The sequence below is a fragment of the Salvia miltiorrhiza genome, chromosome 6, assembly GCF_028751815.1.
Source record: "Salvia miltiorrhiza cultivar Shanhuang (shh) chromosome 6, IMPLAD_Smil_shh, whole genome shotgun sequence".
Lineage (NCBI taxonomy): Eukaryota > Viridiplantae > Streptophyta > Magnoliopsida > Lamiales > Lamiaceae > Salvia > Salvia miltiorrhiza.
The window spans coordinates 32,623,226-32,648,772 of record NC_080392.1 but is presented as its reverse complement, the minus strand read 5'-3'; the positions used below and the strand labels follow the sequence as shown (position 1 = coordinate 32,648,772).

Here is a 25,547-nt window from a genome sequence, read left to right as displayed (position 1 = left end):
CACATGCTTAATTATCCACTTGCATAAAATATCTTATCCGTTAACAAGGTTTATCCACTTGCTTTGACTCCTCTCTCTCAAAAGTAGGTTCTGCACTAGAGCAGAGAAATGCTCGCCAGAGGAATGCATTCTCTGTCAGGGCAGAGGAATGACTTCCCCTCTGTCTGGGCAGACGAATGCCTTCGCCTCTGGCATAGCAGAGGATTGACTTCCCTTCTGTCTGGGCAGACGAATGCCTTCGCCTCTGGCATAGCAGAGGACTGACTTCCCCTCTGTCTGGGCAGACGAATGCCTTCGCCTCTGGCATAGCAGAGGACTGACTTCCCCTCTGTCTGGGCAGACGAATGCCTTCGCCTCTGGCATAGCAGAGGACTGACTTCGCCTCTGGCATAGCAGAGCTCGCATCCCGAGAAGAGCTCGCAAGCCAGAGCAAAACTCCCACACCATAGCAGAACTCCAAGGCCAGATTTTTAACTTTAACAACGTTCAACCATTATCTCTATACATCCTTATTTCCTCAATGTATTACATTCAGTAGTTCTTCATCGAAAAATACAATAGCTCAAACTATTGGAATATCTCATCTCATCATAAACTTATATATATATATATATATCTCAGTAAAATATTTCTCATAAAATACTGATATGCAAAATAATAATAGCTGTATGCTATTTCCCGATTTTAAAAATAATCTCGTTCTCCAAAATCTCGAAAATAATCCGTGTTAACATAACACAAAACAAATCATACTCACATCATCGTAACAAATAGTCACGTAGACAATCACTCAAACCATCTCAGATAAAACACGGATACAATTCTCATCAAAGCAATCAGCAATCATCTCTCAATTAGATCATCTCTCAGATCGACTCTCCCTTCTATAGGGTTTCTCACTCACTTATCTCAACTCTATTCTTAATCAGATGTTCCTATTAACAATAGGACAATTAATCTCACAGATACCTCTGTATCCGTCATCGGGAAAAATAAATTATGCTCTTTTCTCAATTCAATCAGCATCTCTATCTCAACTCGTTTTCTCAAACTACTCACTCTCTATCCTCATCATTGATTCTATCAGACTCATATCTCCATCTAGAAGAATAACTCGTCTCATCAAAATAATGTAACTCTAATGCTCAATATCTCTATTTATCATCATTACTCCATCTCATTTTATTTATAATCTCATATCTCAGTACCGCAGTACTCTCTGTAGTGTCTCGACACTACTACTACTCATAAAAGTACGGGGTGTTACATAGCTGCTTCTGAAGCTGCTAAAGAGGCTGTATGGTTCCGGAACTACCTCTTGGATCTAGGAGTGGTACCTAATTTGCCTAAGAGTATCATAATTTATTGTGATAACTCGGGTGCAGTGGCAAATTCTAAGGAACCCAGGACCCACAAGGCGACCAAACACATAGAGAGAAAGTACCACATCATACGAGAAATCGTAAACAGAGGAGATGTGCTGGTTGAGAAGATCAATACCCTGGAGAACTTAGCTGCCCCTTTCACGAAGAGTTTGCCGCAAAAGGCCTACGAGAAGCATGCTCGAAGAATGGGATTGCGGTTGATGCCACCCACTTAGGGAAAACTTTCAGTATAAGTAGGAGAAGAAGTGATAGTGTTGCAATAGCTAGTATTTAGACACATTGTATACTAAGAGTTTTCTTTAGTATAAGTGGTAGATTGTTGGATTTGTATACTGAAAGCAAGAACGTTTTATGCTTGTATACAATGATTCCTATGTTCACTGTTTAATCTCCTATCTGATTGTGTTCATGATTGCATATATATGTTCCTTATCTCTTTATAAGTAGATTATATGGTGTGTTGTAGATCACAGAAGACCATATAATTGGAATAACCTTAAGAGATATAAAATGATCACAGCCGAAATGACTTTAGGACGAGTCATTGGTTTAGGCTGCAGTATAGATGGAAGTAATTTGTCTTGACTACTTGTCTCTATTGGTACGTCATAACGTATTGATAGGACCACTGTGAGATGTATTCTTCTCTCTGACTTAAGTGAAGAATTAAGTTCTCTGTGACTTAATAGAATCTTAATACTAATAAGATTTCAAATATATATGTTGATTCGTATATCACTTTGACTTACTATGGGTGAGAGTTATATAGTAACTTGAATACTCTGTATCTTGGGTGATAGCGGTCAATATATGATATTTGATTATATGTATTAGTACCCGTATCCGGTATATGATAATGACATCCCCTTAAGGAGCTCAATAAGGTTTATTGCGTTAAACCCTGCAGGTTGATTAAGTTCAGGCGCAATAATAAGGTTTGAGTGGTACTGCTTGAGGATTACAAAGAGATTAATTAATTTAAGCTGTAAGAGCTCTAATTAATTAATGGATGTCGGATATTTTAAATACGGAGATTTAATCAGTCTAAATACAAGCCCCGACTTATCACCGGAAATAAAGGGGTAAGTCAATATTAGTTCTCTAGTGGAATGAACTAATATGTATAAATTAATTATGGTCTGGGCTGACCATGGAGAATTAATTTATTTGAGGCCCATCTTTATTCCTTGTATCTGGTCCCTGGACTGGCCCAAAGTCTCCTTGCCCTAGCAGAGGGAGAATTCGCCCATCACCAGGAAACTGGAGCCCCACAACTTGTTTTATTTTATTTAAATACAGCTGCCTGCTCTCAGGAAAAACACACATAAAAATTAGTTTTTGAGAGCAGGGAAAGCGACGCCAGACGTGTGAAGCAGAATTCTCTCTTGGAACTTTCATAGTTCGTTGTCCATCCAACGGTGAAAGCTGAGCGGGATACAGTTCAGAAGGTCAGAGCTGGAGTCGTTCAACACGATCATCGACAACCTTTGCATACAGTTTACAAGTACATAATTCTAACTCCAATGTGCAGCACTTGAATTCATAGGAGCATGTTGGGATTAATCGTTGTATGGTAAATTAAGATATCCAAGAAACGATCTCGTTGGGGCTAATAATCCTTCATAGCCTTCCTTGAGAGTACGAATTGGGTTTGCTTATTCCACTACAATTGACCTCGTATGATTGCGAGTCAATTCCTTAGGTATCTTGAGTTGAATCACTTATTTGACAGTTTTAATTAATTTATATATTATCCAAGAGTTAAACTGCTCTAATACTATTATTGTACTTGGAACACAAATAATAATTAAATAAGACATCGAATAATGAAAAGCAAGCTTACTATTAATAGTAATTTGGGCAAGCTCCAACGCTGTCTAACAAAAGCATAAAAAACTAAAGCTACCATCGTCTTGCCCAAAACGGAACTTAACAATAAATGTAGAAAATAAAATATCATCTTCAGTATTACGATCTTCGATGTATCTCGAATTTTGTGCACATGAAAATCAACAGGAGAAAAAGTATTTATAAGGGAATTTCGGGCGTGGGCTGAAGGCCAATACGCAATTGACTTGGAGAGTCCTTTCCAGTTTGAACTGTCTAGGTGCATTGCACCCGAATCTCCTTCATGCGTTGGAGTTCTCCTTCACATAGGCTTGTCTACAGCTGTACTTATTAGAATGATTTTATTTAATCTTTTTCTCATTTTCAGGGAAGATCTGTATCTTCTCTTATCTTTCTCCCAATTTCTGTCGTTTTTGCCATGCCATCATCTTGGTTGCGACGTTGGTCATTCCCCTTCTTTTTCGTGTTTCGCATCCCTGTTCTCGTCCTGACTTCACTACCTTCCTACTTCCATTTTTCTCTTAGTTTTTTCATGCACTAGTTTGCCCTGGATAAACTCCTGACTATGAGCGGTAGTTAGGCCGACATCTTGGTTGACGATAATAGCCTAAGCTGCAGCTGACTCTCCCTAAGTTTAGTCCTATCCTCTTGTCCTTGGTTCCAACCAAACACCTGCCTTGTGTAGTACTGTCTGTTCTGACCCATGACGTACGATTAACTGGTTGGCATATATTTGATAACACTTACTTTTCCATGGTTTTTAATGTTCATATGATGTCAATTTTATAGGAAACTGAGTGTTGGATAATTGTTTTGTGCTTAAATTGCTTTATCTTATGAAATATGATACTTACTCTTACTTTGATGAATTTTTTTATAGAAATATGTATTTCAAATCTGGACTATTGATCTTAATGAAAGTTGTAGATCATCGCGATACGAGTTTGTAGGCGTAAACATATCGTAAATTAGAGTTCAGACGAGAGAGATATGGCCGAAACAAGAAAGTCGCGCGTAGTAGTGAAAAGTGTCCGACGGGAGTTTCAGAATTTTCGGGAATTTTCTGAATTTTCAGATTTTATCAGTATTTTCGAGTTCTGTACTGTATTTATCCCCTGTGCCTATATATAGGTCCTTTTCTTGACCTAATAGGCACATCTTTTTATCTCTCTTCACCTCATTTTCTCCCATTTTCATATTTTTCAGTTTTAGACTTAGGATTTTAATGCTTTCATACATTATATTTCTTTTCCTGCAAGATTCAAGATTCCAGCTGTTCATCCTGAATTCTTTCCTGGTTTTATCTATTTTATTTATTTCAATTGCTTTCTTTTATTTGTACTTTTATTTTATTTTATGATGTCTAGCTAGTTCTTTATCTGATTCTAGGGTTTGTTTAATTGAATTCATGTGATTAATTTGTTAATACCTTTTTACCTTTCGATTTATGATTCATAATTCCTGATGTTTGATCTCTTGTGGATTATCTGTCCAATAATTTGCATGTGTAGCTATTCGGTTTGAGACCTAACGAAGATAACTGTTAGCGGATTCAAGAATGTATGATATGATTTTAACCTTGAGACCTAACGGAGATAGGTGGATCATAGGGAGCTATTCTTGTGAGCTTTTGGGAGTTAGTAGATTTTCTTGAGACCTAGCGGAGATAGAGAATTTATTAATCTACTGGCATATGCTGCTCCAGCGAGAGTGTTTGATTATATTTCTGATCTCTCATCATAATTGGATTAAACTGGTAATTAGGATTAATAGGTTGATTATGTGAATTTGATTAATGAATTTATATCCCTAGGATCAGTCGTTTTATTTATCTATTTTATTTATCTGATTTTATTTATTTTGTCTTGAGGTTAGTTTTTATTCTCCATATTTTTGGTTGCCTGAATATTGCTATAGGAATTATTAGGATTATTTAGAGTAATTTCGTTTATCAGTCTTTGTGGATACGATACTCGGTTACTGATTATTTGCTACAATTGCATCGTGTTAGTTGCGGTATTTGTTGCTAAGAAATTAGTTGTGCCCAGATTTGCCTATTCCATGCCTTGTCTCAATAATGTGTCATCAAAGACATAAACACAAGCAAAAACACAAAAAAAATGACTCAATCTAGAACTTGACATGACACAAAAATCAGCATAAAAATTAGTTCTGTCAAGTACCGTTATGTATATATTTTTGACAAGTTTGGATGGTTGAGTGATTCGTGCCTTATCATTTTTATTTATTGTCGTACTCTACCACAAACAACGATTCTAGCTGACTAAACTTTTCTTACACCTTTTTATTTAGGTGAACTTCTAATCAAGATCCTTACGTGAAATTTTATTTAATTTTTAATATTTTCTATTTATTCTATTTATTTATTAATTATTATTTTTTGATGTTCGAGTTGTTATTGCAAAATATATCCAATTATTATGACAAATTGTATTTAAAAATTATAAATTTAAATAGGCCCAGGTAATTAGTAAGTATTGTTAAACATATTTGAGACTAAAACAAGTAATAAAATTATTTTAATTGTATTTAATATTGATATACTGATACATATATATTTTAGACGGGTTCGGATGGTTGACCCGCACTAGCCTCATTATTTTGGTCTATTGTCGTACTCTATTAGAGTTAGCAAAATCGACCCACACTGATGAGTCGGCACAACCTGCCTGGATTCAGGGTTACAATAAGCTCGATAAAATAGAGGTCCAAAAAAATCGAGCGTAAAAGGCTGTCCAGATAGCCCACTAGACCAACCAGACTTTGGGGCTAAAAAGCTCAGAATTTTTGGGCTTTTTGTTCAGCCTAGTTTTTTTTGTTTTTAATTATTATTTATTATTTACTTATATAACTATATTGAGAAAATTAAAATAAAAAAAAGAATTAAAATAGATTCATGCCCAGACTTCACTTTTATGCTAGTTTATTAATTAGAGAATGCTAACTGCTGAAATGGAAATTTTATTGAAAAAAAGAAGTTTGTAAAAACCTTGAGAGCACAGGCCCAAACAAGGAGAGGGCCTGAAAAATAAAACCCAAAAAAGAGAAAAAAACTACAAAACCCAAGCCAAAAAAGAAAGTGAACAACGCAAAGCCAAAACAACAAAGGGAGAGCAGCAGAGCAGAGCAGCCGAGCCCGAGCGCAGAAGTGCAAGAGCAGACGCCGACAGAGCAGGCAACGCCAGAGCAGATGACTCCAGAGCAGACCACGCTTGTCACGGCCGCGCCTGCTAAGGATAGCGAACTCGGGGAAATCGCGACAAAGGGGAGGGAGATTAGAAGCGGGGATAGAAAGGGGCGTGAATAATTAATGAAGGGTCGGACTCAATCATTGACAGTGAAGGGGAAACATTTATAACTTACGTTTAACCACAACGATTTAAATAACTAATAAGTTTGGATGGATCCGACTTAAATCAAAAGGGCTTATTACTGAAGAATACGCAGCGGATATTTATAAAGAATTGTTGTTTAATCATAAGGGCTCAGATAACTTGTACACTCGGATGAATCCGACCTGACTTAAAAGACATAAAACTCGGGAGTACGCAGCGGATTAACAAATCTGAACTACATGTATGGAGACATGTATCCAAGAGTTCTTTTAATAACTTATGACAAAAGCTCCACTCGTCACTTCATCTTCATCGGCCACTGCTCAACCTGCACATTTAGAAATATATGCAGGGCTGAGTACAAAAGCACTCAGTGGGCACGTATGCCTAAGTATAAAATACATGCTTCATAAAACTGTAAGTTGTCATGCCATCATAAACAGTACATCAAGGGAGTTTTCGTGAAAAAGGCCCAAGCTTACTAAATTCTTTCGTGATACTTAAAGCTCGTCTGCAGACTAAGTTCTCTTCGTAATCTATCATATCTGGAACTCTGTGCCGGAGAGGTGGCCACCTCTCACGGACACTTGACCGGCCAACCCGCTAGATGACTCACGGTCCCTCGTGTACACTAGTCAAGGCAGGATAGCTATCAACTGCTCAAGACCCGAATTCGATTTCATCATTGGCAAAGCCAAAGCAGATAGACATCATGCTAAAACTGAAACATTTTATGGCAAGACAATACTTGAAATAACTTTCATTCAAAGACTTTGTCATGAAATAACTTGCTTGAACGTAACATTTAAACTCATTTGATATATATGAAAGTAATGCCCACCTGATAAGCAAACCTTTGTCATATATTAGTGACTCCTGACTAGCTCTTACTCTTGCGCTTAACCTTTAATGCGAGAACATAAGGTCAAACCTTAGCTCGATGAAAATTCTCAAATAAATGAGAATGCGTATAATGAATATGCATGACTCATATTCCCTTTTTATTACTGAGATAATACTTAGGGAAACTTTATCACTAGTCCTTGTTATTCAAAACAATTAACCAACTAGGTTTCGTCTCATGAAGTCAAGTAATTAACTATATTGATTCGTTCTTATTAGGGTATTCTAAACTGCCACTTAAACATAATTCCCCCTCCGTGTAGGCAAAGGGAAAAAGAATAAAACTCAAACACCCTAAGTTCTTATCTCTCTCTCTCTCTCTCGCGAACTGCTCTGTCTCTTCGCTCTCTGCTCTGGAAATCAGCTCTGGCTGAGTTAGCTCTGAAAAAGTCAGCTCTGGCCTCCGAAAGTCAGCTCTGGCGACTTAGCTCTGGAAAGTCAGCTCTGGCCTCCGAAAGTCAGCTCTGGCGACTTAGCTCTGGAAAGTCAGCTCTGGCCTCCGAAAGTCAGCTTTGGATGTTCGGCTCTGCTCTGGTCAGCTCTGCTCTGGAATTCCCCAGCTCTGCTCTGGCAATTCCAGCTCTGCTCTGGAATTTCTATCTCTGCTCTGGCAATTCCAGCTCTGCTCTGGAATTTCCATCTCTGCTCTGGCAATTCTAGCTCTGCTCTCGCAATTCCAGCTCTGCTCTAGCAATTCCAGCTCTGCTCTGGAATTTCCAGCTCTGCTCTGGCAATTCCAGCTCTGCTCTGGAATTTCCAGCTCTGTTCTGGCGTTTCTGGGCAGAACGACGAGGATTTCCAGTTCCCAAAACCAGAGTTCTTCGCCCTTTCTTGCCTCGATTCTCACTCGTACACCGGCCTAAATCTATTCCTATCTGAGCATGCTGTGCTTGTTCAAGTTCATCTACGGTTAAAGCTAAAGTTCTCGTCGTTTAATCTAGGTTTCAAGTCGTGGGTTCTACCGGAAAAGTGACTTAACATGCTTCTTGTGTTCGTTCGTATCTAGAGCCTAAAACATGCTTTCTATGAGCGTGTGATTCATGCTGAAAGGAGTGACAACAGAGGTCGAGAGTTACCTTGATGTCGCGTGCTTTGGTCGGGTAAAAACGATGGTTTCCCTTCCGCATTTTCGATCGTCGAGGTGCAAGGGGTCGAGGGAGGTGAAGCTCTTGGTGTTGCTGCTGAATATTCAGAGTGCCGAACAAGAGGAAATGAGTGGCACAAAGGGGTTGAAGGGGAGTTTATATAGGTGTTCGACCGTCTGCACTTGAGTGCCTAGGGGGAGAGCATTGGCTAGTAGCCCTGCATTGCGTGGAGTAGGGAAGGCTTTTCAGCTGCTCGCCCAATGGAGGGGCTGCTGCTACTGCTGCCGTGCTGAGCTCGGCAGGCGTGGAGGTGGAGTGTGCCCTTTCGGCTGCTCGTCCAATGGAGGCTGCTGTCGTGGCTGCTCTGGTCTGGCGTGGCGTGGGAGAGAGGTGCAGCAGGCGGCCCTTTGGCTGCCCAGCCAATGGGCATAGCTGCAGCGCCTTTCCACTTTTCCTTTTCTCCATTTTTCCTTCTTTTCTTTACTTGTAGCGTTGGCAAGTGTTGGGATTGGGTGGCGTGAGTGGTGAAGTGATCTAATAAAAGATCTAAATAAAATCCTTCAGTGTCGGTCACTCTCAGTATTAAAAATACTGGTTTCGTGCTTGCTAACATCGATAAATGCTAAATTAAATCCGTAGACTCAATCCGTTCGTCATTCTAATACTTAAATTAAATCCGTAGATTTAATTATCCTTAAAGTCGAAATTAATTCACGACTTGAGCAACCATGTGAAATAAACTCCATCTTGATAAACAACACAACTTAGCTAAGTTGGTTATAACCTCGAGTAATAATAATCATTCATCAACTCAAAGATTCTCATCGCGGTCTTAAACACGCGAAGGTAAATAAAGCATACTGCTAGCGTAGTGACTCTGTCACCAAGATACGTAAATCAGAAACATAGCTGAGAACATAAAGTGCTTCATGTACTGGCAGATAGACAACTAAACACGCAAAACTGAAATTAAATACTGATAAAAGAGCGGGTCGCTACATCCTACCCCTCTTAACAAAAATTTCATCCCGAAATTTTCATATCTCTACTAAAAAAAAAGCTTAGGGTTTTTCTTCATAGTTCAAGTCTGGGCTAAGGATCATCTCTTCTTAGTGGATCACATGCTTTGGATCGTGAACATACGGGATGGTCTAAAAGCATCACGTGCTTGACCCTTGGGTCGAGGCATTCGTGTCTGACTGATTTAATCTGATGAGTACCTGTTTGTCCTTGGGTTACAGAAAATCTACCAACAGCTAGTGGATCGCAATGATTCAAATCACAATTGGCAATTAGGCAAAGTGTTCCAATAATTTGCCAAACAATTGAAAATAAATAACCATAGGGTAGAAATGAATTGACTGAAAGGTCGAAACGAAATGACCTAATAGTCTGAACCCGTTTGGCTTTTCAGATGAAGGTTTAAAATATATGGGTTTAAAGACCCATATATGACGACTACTGAGATTTTGGCTATGTGGACTGGCCAGGTCCGACACAACTACTTCTCAGTCACTCTGAAATACTTTCCCGAACTTGGTAACTCTTGTTCATTGGCTGCAAAAGATATATTTGGTCTAAAATCACCACTTCTCCTTAACATTTTGAACATGTCCTTGAGAATATTCTAGAGCTTTTCAAACTTGGAGTGTGCCCCTAATTTAATGCAATCCCTAAACATCTTCTATAGGCGAAATAAGGTAGGCTCAACCTTACTCGACAATCTTCCTCTACATGATCTTAATGTAGTACTTCTAGTACTTTGTGTTTCTTCTCATAGCGCTTGAAATGCAACCATATAATTTGAAGCGCTCTCCCATGCCTTTGCTAAAGACCTTCTTAATCATCATACCTTCCATCAGGAAGTGGATTTTGTTTCTCTGAGCATCTTTACAGGGTATGAGTCACCTCACATAGTACTAAGGCATGTAATGATCTTAGTCAACACTTTCATTCTTCTTACTAAACTAAATGTCTAATCCAATACGTTCTAACAAGGGCGATGTCTCTGATAGTCTAAGGTATGTATACTTAACTTGAGTATACTTGCAGTGTCTCATTAGAATCCCAATTCCTTAACTTCAATATCGATTCGTTGTCGATGCTTCTAACTCTTATTGAACTCTTAACCATCTTCGGGAACTCATTCCCCTCGCATCTCGTCCTTCGATTCGTAGTAGGTGATCGTAATCAACATGGGTTCTAAAACAAGCTCACGTGTAACGTAATAGGTAACTTTAATCAGAACGGTTTCGAGTATCTAAAACTGTAAGCCTAATAGTTCTAATCGCAATATTATGACATCATACACAAAGCGTTATAACCCCTTGTGAGCCTAGCTCTGAAATTCGAACATAAATCATGAAGGTTCTCTTCATGTCGTAACTGGTGATAATTGAGGGGTTTGAAATGAGTATTAGCTCATCACACCACCGCTAGCTAATTGCATAAGTCACTCTCATCGCTATGAGCAATGTCTCAACTAAGTTCTGGTCGGGTAAAGCAATAGTTGGTTCGGTATTCTGTCACGTGTGAACAGCCCGAATAATAACTATGCCCGTGTCACTTACTCGTGTGTGACACTCTTCTTTTCATCTTATTGCATACCCTCTCGTTGGATTCTCGTGTCTCTTCAAGTGACATTTGATTTTCTTCCTCTTTCTTGGCTCTTCACTATGGCTATAGTGAAAGATAACTGAGTTTCTAGTTTCTACTGTTCTTCTCGTAACAGTGATCATGTATTCTTAACGCATCTAAGTTCATTGAGATATCAAATCAATTACTAAAGCATAAACCTTGAAAAGTAAGCATCAACACATTCGTATGAAACGTGAACTTTCATCGTTCGTAAATCATTACCTCTTTCTTTCTCGTTGAGCGTGACGATGCGATGAAGTGCTGAGCTTTTGTCGACTGACTCTTCCAAACTAATATAAAATTTAGGACTAACTGGGTAACTCTTGGATTCAGAGCAAACGAACTGCTCTGATACCACTATGTCACGGCCGCGCCCGCTAAGGATAGCGAACTCGAGGATATCGCGACAAAGGGAAGGGAGATTAGAAGCGGGGATAGAAAGGGGCGTGAATAATTAATGAAGGGTCGGACTCAATCATTGACAGTGAAGGGGAAACATTTATAACTTACGTTTAACCACAACGATTTAAATAACTAGTAAGTTCGGATGGATCCGACTTAAATCAAAAGGGCTTATTACTGAAGAATACGCAGCGGATATTTATAAAGAATTGTTGTTTAATCATAAGGGCTCAGATAACTTGTACACTCGGATGAATCCGACCTGACTTAAAAGACATAAAACTCGGGAGTACGCAGCGGATTAACAAATCTGAACTACATGTATGGAGACATGTATCCAAGAGTTCTTTTAATAACTTATGACAAAAGCTCCACTCGTCACTTCATCTTCATCGGCCACTGCTCAACCTGCACATTTAGAAATATATGCAGGGCTGAGTACAAAAGCACTCAGTGGGCACGTATGCCTAAGTATAAAATACATGCTTCATAAAACTGTAAGTTGTCATGCCATCATAAACAGTACATCAAGGGAGTTTTCGTGAAAAAGGCCCAAGCTTACTAAATTCTTTCGTGATACTTAAAGCTCGTCTGCAGACTAAGTTCTCTTCGTAATCTATCATATCTGGAACTCTGTGCCGGAGAGGTGGCCACCTCTCACGGACACTTGACCGGCCAACCCGCTAGATGACTCACGGTCCCTCGTGTACACTAGTCAAGGCAGGATAGCTATCAACTGCTCAAGACCCGAATTTGATTTCATCATTGGCAAAGCCAAAGCAGATAGACATCATGCTAAAACTGAAACATTTTATGGCAAGACAATACTTGAAATAACTTTCATTCAAAGACTTTGTCATGAAATAACTTGCTTGAACGTAACATTTAAACTCATTTGATATATATGAAAGTAATGCCCACCTGATAAGCAAACCTTTGTCATAACTTAGTGACTCCTGACTAGCTCTTACTCTTGCGCTTAACCTTTAATGCGAGAACATAAGGTCAAACCTTAGCTCGATGAAAATTCTCAAATAAATGAGAATGCGTATAATGAATATGCATGACTCATATTCCCTTTTTATTACTGAGATAATACTTAGGGAAACTTTATCACTAGTCCTTGTTATTCAAAATAATTAACCAACTAGGTTTCGTCTCATGAAGTCAAGTAATTAACTATATTGATTCGTTCTTATTAGGGTGTTCTAAACTGCCACTTAAACATAATTCCCCCTCCGTGTAGGAAAAGGGAAAAAGAATAAAACTCAAACACCCTAAGTTCTTATCTCTCTCTCTCTCTCTCTCTCGCGATCTGCTCTGTCTTTTCGCTCTCTGCTCTGGAAATCAGCTCTGGCTTCTAAGTCAGCTCTGGCTGAGTTAGCTCTGAAAAAGTCAGCTCTGGCCTCTGAAAGTCAGCTCTGGCGACTTAGCTCTGGAAAGTCAGCTCTGGCCTCCGAAAGTCAGCTCTGGCTACTTAGCTCTGGAAAGTCAGCTCTGGCCTCCGAAAGTCAGCTCTGGATGTTCGACTCTGCTCTGGTCAGCTCTGCTCTGGAATTCCCCAGCTCTGCTCTGGCAATTCCAGCTCTGCTCTGGAATTTCCATCTCTGCTCTGGCAATTCCAGCTCTGCTCTGGCAATTCCAGCTCTGCTCTGGAATTTCCAGCTCTGCTCTGGCAATTCCAGCTCTGCTCTGGAATTTCCAGCTCTGCTCTGGCGTTTTTGGGCAGAACGACGAGGATTTCCAGTTCCCAAAACCAGAGTTCTTCGCCCTTTCTTGCCTCGATTCTCACTCGTACACCGGCCTAAATCTATTCCTATGTGAGCATGCTGTGCTTGTTCAAGTTCATCTACGTTTAAAGCTAAAGTTCTCGTCGTTTAATCCAGGTTTCAAGTCGTGGGTTCTACCAGGAAAAGTGACTTAACATGCTTCTTGTGTTCGTTCGTATCTAGAGCCTAAAACATGCTTTCTATGAGCGTGTGATTCATGCTGAAAGGAGTGACAACAGAGGTCGAGAGTTACCTTGATGTCGCGTGCTTTGGTCGGGTAAAAACGATGGTTTCCCTTCCGCATTTTCGATCGTCGAGGTGCAAGGCGTCGAGGGAGGTGAAGCTCTTGCTGTTGCTGCTGAATATTCAGAGTGCCGAACAAGAGGAAAGGAGTGGCACAAATGGGTTGAAGGGGAGTTTATATAGGTGTTCGGCCGTCTGCACTTGAGTGCCTAGGGGGAGAGCATTGGCTAGTAGCCCTGCATTGCGTGGAGTAGGGAAGGCTTTTCAGCTTCTCGCCCAATGGAGGGGCTGCTGCTGCTGCTGCCGTGCTGAGCTCGGCAGGCGTGGAGGTGGAGTGTGCCCTTTCGGCTGCTCGTCCAATGGAGGCTGCTGCCGTGGCTGCTCTGGTCTGGCGTGGAGTGTGGCGTGGCGTGGGAGAGAGGTGCAGCAGGCGGCCCTTTGGCTGCCCAGCCAATGGGCATAGCTGCAGCGCCTTTTCCACTTTTCATTTTCTCCATTTTTCCTTCTTTTCTTTAGTTGTAGCGTTGGCAAGTGTTGGGATTGGGTGGCGTGAGTGGTGAAGTGATCTAATAAAAGATCTAAATAAAATCCTTCAGTGTCGGTCACTCTCAGTATTAAAAATACTGGTTTCGTGCTTGCTAACATCGATAAATGCTAAATTAAATCCGTAGACTCAATCCGTTCGTCATTCTAATACTTAAATTAAATCCGTAGATTTAATTATCCTTAAAGTCGGAATTAATTCACGACTTGAGCAACCATGTGAAATAAACTCCATCTTGATAAATAACACAACTTAGCTAAGTTGGTTATAACCTCGAGTAATAATAATCATTCATCAACTCAAAGATTCTCATCGCTGTCTTAAACACGCGAAGGTAAATAAAGCATACTGCTAGCGTAGTGACTCTGTCACCAAGATACGTAAATCAGAAACATAGCTGAGAACATAAAGTGCTTCATGTACTGGCAGATAGACAACTAAACACGCAAAACTGAGAGCGGGCGACTCCAGAGCAGACCACGCCAAGAGCAAGCTCCAGAGCAGAGCAGTAGAGCAGAGCGGTTGAGCAGGGCACCAAAGTGCTAGAGCCGCCAGCAACAGAGCTGAAGCGACAGAGCTGGAAATGCAGAGCAGACCTGCTTCCTTACAGCCGACCAGAGCCAGAGTCAAAGCAGTTAGAGCAGCAGAGCCAGAGCACAAAAGTGACAGAGCAGGAAACTCCTAAGCAGACCACGCCAGGGCAGCAAACACCAGAGCTGAGCGGTGAGCCAGAGCAGACAATGCCAGAGCAGACCCAGATCCTTACAGCCGACCAGAGCCAGAGCCAGAGCAGGCAGAGCAGAACAGCAGGGCAGAGCAGCAGAGCCAGAGCACAAAAGTGACAGAGCAGGAGACTCCAGAGCAGACCACGCCAGGGCAGCAAACACCAGAGCTGAACGGTAAGCCAGAGCTGACAACGCCAGAGTAGACCTTGTCAGAGTAGCAAGCACCAGAGATGCCAATGTCTGATCTCCAAAGCCAGAGCAAACCAGCCTCAGCCGGGAAACTCCAGAGCAAAGTAGCGGAGAAACACGCTCCAGAGTAGATCAGCAGAGCAGAGCGGCAGAGCAGACCCACACCCTTACAGCAGACCAGAGCAGACCAGAAACACCTGCAAACCAAGGAACACGAAAGAGAACAACAGACCAAACAACAAAAGCACAAAAGACACCAAACAAAAAGGAAAAAGTATTATATCTTGAATTAAATATAAAGTATAAGTTAAATAATTATATTCATATTGCATATATTTAAATTACTTATTTTTGTGAACCCCTCATGATATAATGAGTATTACCATTCCTCTCTAAATTTATCGTGACCGTGAGTTTGCCCCTCTTTAGAGAGTAGACTTTAATTAGTGTAGTATGAAGTGTTAATAGTTGTTTTGTAAAGTTTGTAGTTAAAAACACAAATACTCATGTGCAACCGGTTGCACCGTGCAAATGGTTTCCAGAATGACACTACTTCATTCGGGAAATGACACTTGAACATTTCTGAATGACACTTCTTCAACATACAAATGACACTTGAAGATCCAAGTGTCATTTGTATGTTGAAGAAGTGTCATTCAGAAACCAGTTGCACGGTGCAACTGGTTGCTCGAGAGAGTGCCTCAGTTAAAAAATTGATGCTTTCTTGAATTTTGATTTTGCTTAATTTTATAACAATTGATCCAACTCAATTAATTGGTGTGTTTGAATTGTAATAATTGATGTTCATTGTAGTATTATTTTAGATTTTCAATTTATTTATAGAATGGATTTTGAAAATAGCTAATTTAGAATAGTAAATTTAAAAATTATCCACTAAGATAAAAAAAAATTAAAAATTAGCCACACTTACCATTTTACCCTTGCATATATAAATTTAAAAATTATACGCGAATTCACAACTATCATTAATTTTGGTTGTGAATTCAAGCTTTAAACCTCGAATTCACAACTGAATAACTAGTAATGATTGTGAATTCAAGTTTTAAAGTTTGAATTCACAACTAAAAATAGTGTTAGTCGTTAATTCAAGTTTTAAAACGTGATTAAAACTTGAATTCACAACTATAAATAGTGTTAGTCGTGAATTTGCGTGAATTTACAACTATAAATAGTATTAGTCGTGAATTTAAGTTTAAATGAATTCACAACTACAAATATTGTTAGTTGTGAATTCAAGCTATAAAACTTAAATTCACGACTAACATTATTTCTAGTTGTGAATTTAGTTGTGAATTCATCCAACTGGTTGTGAATTTTAGTTTTAGTTGTGAATTAATAGATCTAGTTGTGAATTCATAGATCTGGTCTTGAATTCAAGAACATTAAGTTGTGAATTTATAGATCTAGTAATAAGCTCGAAGTAGAGTCGTCGACATTAATGGCGAGAAGCAGCAACAATGCAAAAATAACAGGTACACAATCTGGGGCTATTTTATCCAGAAAACTAGCGTATTAGTCCAGCTAAAAGATTCACAATTACTATAATAAAATTCAACGGAAAAGAAATTCAATAGGAGACCAAAACCGAGTCTTTGATCCAAGACTACAGAGCAATCAGAAGCATCAACGTCGCTCATGATCGTCGAACGATGGTGTTGCTGTCGACGTTGGGCGGCGACGAAATGGAAAGCTACAGCACGAGCAGAATGGAGAAGATTTGGAGCATTGAGAAGATCGACTTGCCTCCTGCAGATTTGAGAATTTAGGAGAGAGAGAAGAGTTGTCTGTGTAGAAAAAGGAGAGAGAGGAGAAAGAGAGAAGAGAAAGATAGAGGAGAGATAGAGAGTGTTTGCGTAGAAAGAGGAGAGAGAGAGAGAGAGAGAGAGAGAGAGAGAGAATAAAAGATGAGAGAGAAAGAAGAGAGTGTTGGGTCCCGTAGGTTTACTGAACAGGTGTATGGGGGGGAGGAATACACCTGTAGGCTATTTTTTTCGAAATTCTTTTGTAAATAACTGAAGGAGTATCGACTGATACTGAAAGATGTTGACTGAGGTCAATAGTTAAAGAAATCTTCAGTTGAAGAGAGGTTATAGACTGGTACTGAAATAACTTCAGTATTTTGATTTCACTTTAGCGCAAAGCTTTAACTGATAATCCACGTAAGGCTACAGTCTAGATTTTTGTAAACATAGGAGTGTGATGAATCTTACTGATTATCCGAAGATTTATCAGTTAGCCTAATAACACTAGCAGCAGAAGGTAAACTTAGGAAATAGCCTTTATGATTAACACGTTGTCAAATTAAGGTTTCACTTTGCAATTTATCAATTTCAGTTAAGTGAGGAGTTTGTGCGCAAATAAAAACAGTAAAACTTAAAGCATTAAACAACAAGGGAGTTTTACATGGTTCGGAACAAGTTCCTATGTCCATAGTCAGTTAAACACACTAACAATCACTCTGGGCTTGTGCTTGCAGGTGCACACCAAACCTTCAGCTGAAACAAAGTTTCAGTGCCAATACACTGGATTGGCTACTTCTCGTCTCCTTCTTAACTTGCAGTTGCAATGACTACACTTCATCTTGCGTACGGGGGTTAAGAAGTCTTGAGTTCAGACCATTGTCTCGAACTCTCTCAAACTCTCTTTTCGCTCAGTTGAAAAGGGGTTCGAAATACCAACTAGATTATAGAGAACAGGCTCTCTGTAATCGAGGACTTAGTCTTTGAATGTTACAAAGGATTTGCCTAAGAAACTAAGAGAATGTGTATAATCAGCGAACTGATTTGGGCTTCGAGTATTCTTGTTAGGTTCGGAGGGTCTCGAATAGGTGTATGGGGGGAGGAATACACCTATAGGCTATTTTTCAAATCAGATGGATCTCAATACAGAGATCAAAATGAAACTTTAAACTCAAACACACACACCTGTTTATTGAAAAGAGATTTCACTAAAACAGGGTTGTCGACCAATACTGAAAGACTCTTCAGTAAGAAGTTATTAGTTAAGTCACAAGAACTTAACTGATGCACGTACGGCTTCAGTCGGGTTTGATAAAAATAGAGATGTTATAAATCTTCCTGACTATCAGAGGATAGATTAGTCAGACTGATAACATACGCAGCGGAAATACTTTTGTTTCGCAATAGCCTTTGTTGAGCACGTTCTTAGTCTTAAGTTTCTCTTTGCAATTAATCAGTATTCAGTTTATCAAAGGTAAGAACACAAGTAGGAAAATAAAACTGAAAGCTGTAAATAACACAGAGATTTTTACGTGGTACGGAAAACACTTCCTACATCCACGGTCGGTTGATCAGACCAACAACTTCACTCTGCAAGTGCTTACGGGTGCACTGCAAACCGATGCTTATGCTTACGGGTGCACAGCATACCGAACCGTGTGCTTGCGGGTGCATGATGAGCCCAGGTTTGTGCTATGTTTTTGTGTTTGTTTTAAGTCTAGAACGAGTCTTTTTCCGTGTGTTTGTGTGGTTTGGTCGCCTGGGAGGGCATAGTTCAATGGCAGGAACCAACTTGCGGGGAAGAAGCCAAAGTGCCAGAGAAATGGAGTATCAGAGGATTCAAAGGGCCAGAGTAGAGAAGCGCCAGCGGAGTCAGCTTTACCAGAGGAATCAAAGGGCCAGAGGAGTCACAAAAGCCAGAGCGGAGACGATTCCTCTGGAAGCCAGCGGGGAAGTCATTCCTCTGACCGCCAGCGAGGAAGCAATTCCTCTGGACGCCAGAGCAGCCAAGTCAGCTGAGCAGAAGAATCCTCAGAACATTCCAGGGGTCGGAAGCACTGCCACCTCTCGTGAAAGAGGTATGCGCCAGAAGCAAAGGGATTGTGGAAGCAGGATTTTCCCTTATGTCCATAAGTACCGCACGAGAGCTGGCAGGCGAGAGAAAGAAGGAAGGAAAGAGAAGACAGAGGTGCAACAGATGAGCGAGGAAGAAGTGCAAGTGGGAGTCCGAGAAAGGCGGAAGGCGGTAGCTATCCAAAAGAGACCGATAAGGCCAAATCACAGCCTTATCCAAAAGGAAATATATCTTCATGAAGATTAGGTCTGAAAAAGGATACGCATCTCCATGCTTGCATGGATCCGGCCGCAAGTCATGGGCTGGGCCTTCAAACCCTAATGACTCCTATAAATACCCGAAGAGCTTCACAAGCCAAGGGTGCTGAATTTCTGTCTTGTTGTGCTTCATTTTGAGAGTAAAAGCTAGCCCAGGCTGCGGAGCAATTTCTAGTACTTTGCATTTTATGTTTTGCACGACACTTTCGGCCGTAGGTACTTTCATTTTCATTTAAGTCATTTCAATTCCAGTTATGTTTTCTTTTATATCTTTTGCTTGTGTTATTTACGTTATGGTTGGCTAAGTTTATATTCTGATTTGGGGTAAGATGATCTAAGCATGAATGAATAAACTCGAGAGGTCTAATTTGGGCATAATAACTATATGATCATATTCCCGATACACTAGGTTTGATTCCAAAAAGGGTGTAACAACTTGGTTAATTAATTGATCACTAGTTAACTAGGGAGTTCTGGCCACAAGTAATACTTTGGGTAAAAGGCGAGTTGCCATCGACCTCCAAAATAGTACAACTGGTGTTGGAGTCGTGACTGCTGTGAAATATTGGCGTAAGAGTCAAGTGGGTCTATTTAGTTCTTAAAGCATTCTGGGCAAAGCACAACTAGCGATAGGCCATCGCAGAGAGCGTGGATGTTGTCCGGGGTAGTTGATTTCCATTAGCTGACCCTTCTAAGGAATCATAAACTGAAAGGATAGATTGGGCAGGGGGTTTGTTGTGTGCTTGACGAGTGACAATAGGGGCACAACCATTCTTATGCCTATAACCACTGGTATGTGAATATAGTGACTAATCTTTGCACCAATGATCGAGTGTCAATTCATGTTTAGTGATTCGAACCCAAGTCAGAATTATGTTGTTATTTGATTTATCTCTTTTGTTATTTCAGTTTAGATTGGATATCCGTTCTGCCCATAACCACGTTTTGGTCAGAACACCGAGGAAAACAAAACCTTTTTAGTGACACCCTTGCAGGAGAAGTTACTGCTCAGTTCCCTGTGGATTCGACTCTGGACTTATCGCTAGCTAATCTAGTTGTGGGCACAAGATTATTTTATTTGCACAAAGCTCAAACGACAGCTTCGTCAAATTGGCGCCGTTGCCGGGGAATTGAGAGCGCTAGTAATTTCTTTTGTGATATTTGTGTGAGTTTTGCCTTCACGTTTGTGTATGCGTCGTACCAGGAGTGCAGGTAACAAAGATTTTTTGTTCCACGAGGATATCGAAAGAATTGCTCGAGAGAACAACGCTGCTAGACGCAGGGCAGAACAAGAGGCACAGACCAGAGAGAGACAATTAGAAGCAGAGAGACAGAGAGCAGCGGAGAGAGAGATGGCAGAAAATCCAGAAGTACTACTGGAGACATGATGTTTCCAAGCAACTTAAACCTCCGACCCTCAGCCATAGTACTACCGGAGATCACTGGAAACTGGGAGCTGAAGCATACTCTCATCCAGATTTTGCCCAAATACAGTGATATGCTCGGAGAGGACCCTCAAAGACATCTTCAAGACTTTGAGATGGCATGTGGAATGGTGCGCACAACTAGCCAAGCACTTGGTGAATACATCCGACTCATTACTTTTCCGTTCTCTTTGTTAGAGGGAGCGAGGGAGTGGTTGTATGATTTACCCGAAGGAAGCATTCGAACCTGGCATGAGCTACAGAGCAAGTTTTTGGAGCGATACTTTCCAGCTGCCCGGATCCAGAATCTGAGGACTCGAATAAGCAATATAAAGATGGGATCAGCAGAAGTTCTATATGAGTATTGGGGAAGGTTCAAGCAGATGCTGGCCAAATGCCCACAACACCAAATACCGGATCATGATCTTATTAGGTATTTCGTGGGAGGACTCCGGAGGCAAGATAGGCAATGGTTACATGCTGCATGTGGAGGATCGATCTTAAACAAATCCGCAGCGGAGGCTTTCAAACTCATAGCCGACATGGCAGAGGAATCGAGAGATGAGGAATGAACTATAGTCAAGAACCCTCTGACGCCAGCCACCTCTACCCAAGACGAAAAGTTGGATAAGCTGTGCAACATGTTCGAGAAGTTTATGACGAACCAAGGAGCAACCAATCAGGGAAATCCCAACATTCGGAAGCCTGTGAAGGCATGCCAACTCTGCGTGGCAACTTCACATGCAACCGATGAATGTCCACAACTTTTCGAAGATGAAGAGCTTAATGCCATTGGACAACAGCCAGGAGGAAACAATGGAGGGCAGAACCAGAAACCTTTTGAGCCCTACAGACAGCAGTATAACAATCAAGGATGGAGGCAACATGAGAACCTTAGGTACGGCAACAACCACTATTTGGGGCCAAACCAAGGGCAAACGAGTAACCCACCACAATACTCGCAACAACCTCAACAAACAAGAGGGTCTTCCTTATCAGAGCTAGTGCATCAAATGGCTCAGCAACAAGTGAAGTTCCAGAGTGAGACCGAAAAATTCATAATGGAGACAAGAGGAGGAATGCAGAATGTGAACTCCCAACTATCACATCTTGCCCAAGCAGTTGCCAGACTTGAAAGCAAACAAGGGACACTCCCGTCCCAAGTGGAGGTGAAGAAGGTGAATGCCATGACACTCAGAGGAGGAAAGGAACTACCCGAAGCGGTGACAGAGAAAAAACGAGAAAAATCAGAGATTAACGAGCAATTCGGAATGGGATCAGCAGATGAGGAAGAATTTGCCAGAGAGAAAGAGGCAAAGCTGAAGGCGATTGGGAAGGGAAAAGAGAAATCAAGCCAGACCGAACCCATACTTCCTTTTCCAGGCAGAGCAACCAAGGAACAAGAAAAAGAAGAATTAACCGAGCTGGTCAAAATCTTCAAGAAGGTGGAAGTCAATATGCCCCTTTTGGTCGCATTACGCTCTATGCCTAGATGTGCGAAATTTCTCAAAGAACTCTGCACTAGGAAAGTCAAATACACTGATGATGCAAAATTTCAAGTGGGAGAATCTGTATCCACGGTCTTACAAAGAGATATGTCGATAAAATGTGGAGATCCTGGGATGTTCTACATTCCTTGTGTGATAGGAACAATGAAAGTGGAGAAGGCGATGCTCGATTTGGGGGCATCCATCAACGTTATGCCCTTATCCATGTACTAGGACCTGGAGATAGGACCGCTAAAGCCCACCCGAGTGGTAATCCAACTGGCAGATCGATCAAGTGTCTACCCAGAGGGGATATTGGAAGACGTGCTGGTCAAAGTGGAGGAACTCATCTTTCCAGCGGATTTTTACATTCTCGACATGGGAAAGTCAAAAGCACGAGATCCTGTAATGCTTTTGGGCAGACCATTTCTAAAGACCGCCAGGACTCGTATAGATTGTGATACGGGCAAGCTGACATATCAGTTCGAAGGAGAAACGGTGACCTTCGACATATACAATGCCATGAAGCATCCAGCCGATACAAAGATGGTGAGAAGTGTAGACATGATCGAGAAAGTTGTTGAGGAGGTTTTGCCCAGAGCAACATTCAAGGAGCCATATGACATAATAATCCAGAATGCCATAACAGAGGAGGACTTGCAAGAGGAGCAATTGCAAGAGGCGGTGAAAGTACTAAATGAGTGGAGCGAAGAGGTCAGCTACACTGAGGCACTAAAAATCCCAACCTTGAAGGAGGAAGACCGACTAGTGCCTTCGATCCAAAGGGCACCCAAGCTCGAGCTGAAGTCTCTGCCCAAACACCTAAAGTATATCTTCTTGGGCGAGGATGACACGTTGCCCGTTATCATCAACTCAGAGTTGACACTTGAAGACGAGAACAAAGTCAAGATGACTTTGGGGAAGTACAAGGAAGCAATTGGATGGACCCTAGCCGATATCAAGGGCATAAGCCCCACCGTATGCATGCACCACATATTGCTAGAGGAAGATACAGTTCCAGTCAGAGACCCCCAGAGGAAACTGAATCCAGCCATGAAGGAAGTAGTGATGAAAGAAATACTCAAACTATTGGATTTGGGCATAATATACCCAGTATCCGATAGCAGGTGGGTAAGCCCAGTGCACGTTGTGCCCAAGAAGTCGGGCATACAAGTGGTGGAGAATGAATTCTGAGAATTGATTGCTACAAGATTGCAGACCGGCTGGAGGGTGTGTATCGATTACCGCAAGCTAAACCAGAAGACAAGGAAGGATCACTTCCCTTTACCCTTTATCGATGAGATGCTGGAAAGACTTGCGGGGAATCAACATTTTTGCTTTCTAGATGGATACTCAGGCTACATGCAGATTTGGGTCGCAGAGGAGGACCAGGGCAAAACGACATTCACTTGCCCTTTTGGGACGTTTGCCTATCGGAGGATGCCATTTGGGCTATGCAACGCCCCAGGCACATTCCAAAGATGCATGATGAGCATATTCTCTGACCTCTTAGAGAATTGCATCGAAGTCTTCATGGATGATTTCACGGTGTATGGGCAAACTTTTGACTCGTGCTTAGACAATCTGGAAAAGGTACTACAGAGGTGCGTGGACAAGAGCTTGGTGTTGAATTATGAGAAGTGCCACTTCATGGTTAGAGAAGGAATTGTGCTCGGACACGTGATATCAGGCAGAGGAATAGAGGTGGACAAAGCAAAAATTGAAATCATTGCCAAGCTACCATATCCAACGAACATTAAGCAGCTACGAGGATTCCTTGGGCATGCTGGATTCTACAGAAGGTTCGTGAAGGACTTTGCAAAGATTGCCCAACCGATGACAAAGCTGCTACAAAACGAAGTGGAGTGGAATTTTGATGAGGATTGCAAGGAGGCGTTCCAGATCTTGAAGAACAATCTAATCTCCGCACCCATAATACAACCCCCTGACTGGGGAATGCCATTCGAGGTAATGTGCGACGCCAGTGGATATGCCATAGGGCAGTTCTTGGGCAGAAGCGGGGAAATGAGAGTCACGTCATCTATTATGCCTCAAAGACACTGAATGGACCTCAAGTCAATTATTCCACGACAGAGAAGGAGATGTTGGCAGTGGTGTTCGCCTTTGAAAAATTCAGATCTTACCTGCTTGGAGGAAAGACCACAGTCTACACCGATCATGCGGCTCTGAAGTACCTTCTGGCCAAGAAGGAATCTAAACCCAGGCTGATTCGATGGGTTCTGCTACTACAAGAGTTCGACGTGGAGATAAAGGACAAAGCTGGAGCACAGAACCAAGTGGCCGATCATCTCAGTAGGATCGTGAGGAAGGAAGAAGGAGAACCAATCAAGGAGACGTTCCCGGATGAACAATTGTTATTTGCCCAAGGAAGAAGGGAAGATCCGTGGTACGCTGATTTGAGCAATTATCTCTGCTCTGGGTATGTACCCCCTGGGTATACTTATGCCCAGAGGAAGAAATTGGCCAAAGATAGCAAAGAATACATATGGGACGAACCATACATGTGGAAGCAATGCGGAGATCAAATGCTTCGGAGATGTATTCCACAAGAGGAGCAAGGAAGCATCCTAGAATTCTGCCATTCGAAGGAGTGTGGGGGACACTTTGGGCATAAGAGGACTGCAGCTAAGGTTCTGGAGTGTGGTTTTTATTGGCCAACAATCTTTAAAGACAACTACACCTTCTGCAAGAATTGCCCACAATGCCAGCGAGAGGGAACATAACCAGGAGGAATGAAATGCCCATGATGCCCATTATGCCCGTAGAGATCTTTGACGTTTGGGGAATGGATTTCATGGGACCTCTTCCCAGCTTGAGAGGAAATTTGTACATCCTACTTTTGGTGGATTATGTCTCCAAGTGGGTGGAGGCAAAAGCATCACCGACGAATGATTCAAAGGTAGTGGTGAATTTCTTGAAGACTAACATTTTTTGCAGGTTTGGTGTACCCAGAGCAATCATCAGCGACCAAGGATCCCACTTCTGCAATTTCTCGGTCGAAAACCTGTGCAAAAAGTATGGAGTCCAACATCGAGTCTCGACAGCCTATCACCCACAAGCCAATGGACAGGCCGAGCTCTCAAATCGCATAATCAAAACGATTTTGCGAAAGACCGTTGGCCCAACAGGGAAGGACTGGAGTCTCAAGTTGGAAGATGCCTTATGGGCATATCAGACTACATACAAAACTCCATTCGGGATGTCACCATATCGAATGGTGTATGGCAAGAGGTGTCACTTACCGGTGGAATTGGAGCACAAGGCGTTCTGGGCAGTGAACAAAGTAAACTATGACTGGGACAACGCAGGGCAGGCAAGGAAGTTAGAGATCCAAGAGCTCGAAGAAATCAGGAGGGAGGCATACGACAATGCTGTTCTCTACAAAGAAAGAATGAAAAAGAGCCATGATGCCTTGATCACCAGCAAGCAATTCCATGG

General features: G+C 41.5%; 2 protein-coding genes across 2 annotated transcripts; both read left to right on the top strand.

The window, feature by feature from the left end:
- The first annotated feature begins 21,242 nt into the window (after positions 1-21,242).
- Positions 21,243-22,322, top strand: LOC130990774 (uncharacterized). Its single transcript, XM_057915007.1, has one exon. The coding sequence runs from the start codon at positions 21,243-21,245 to the stop codon at positions 22,320-22,322; it is 1,080 nt and encodes a 359-aa protein (XP_057770990.1).
- A 1,254-nt stretch (positions 22,323-23,576) lies between these two features.
- Positions 23,577-24,152, top strand: LOC130990773 (uncharacterized mitochondrial protein AtMg00860-like). Its single transcript, XM_057915005.1, has one exon. It carries the CDS (start codon positions 23,577-23,579, stop codon positions 24,150-24,152), a length of 576 nt encoding a protein of 191 aa, XP_057770988.1.
- Positions 24,153-25,547: the final 1,395 nt, after the last annotated feature.

Coding starts and splice junctions, on each gene's coding strand:
- LOC130990774 (XM_057915007.1), top strand. CDS start 21,243: ATGTTCGAGAAGTTTATGACGAACCAAGGAGCAACCAATCAGGGAAAT.
- LOC130990773 (XM_057915005.1), top strand. CDS start 23,577: ATGAGCATATTCTCTGACCTCTTAGAGAATTGCATCGAAGTCTTCATG.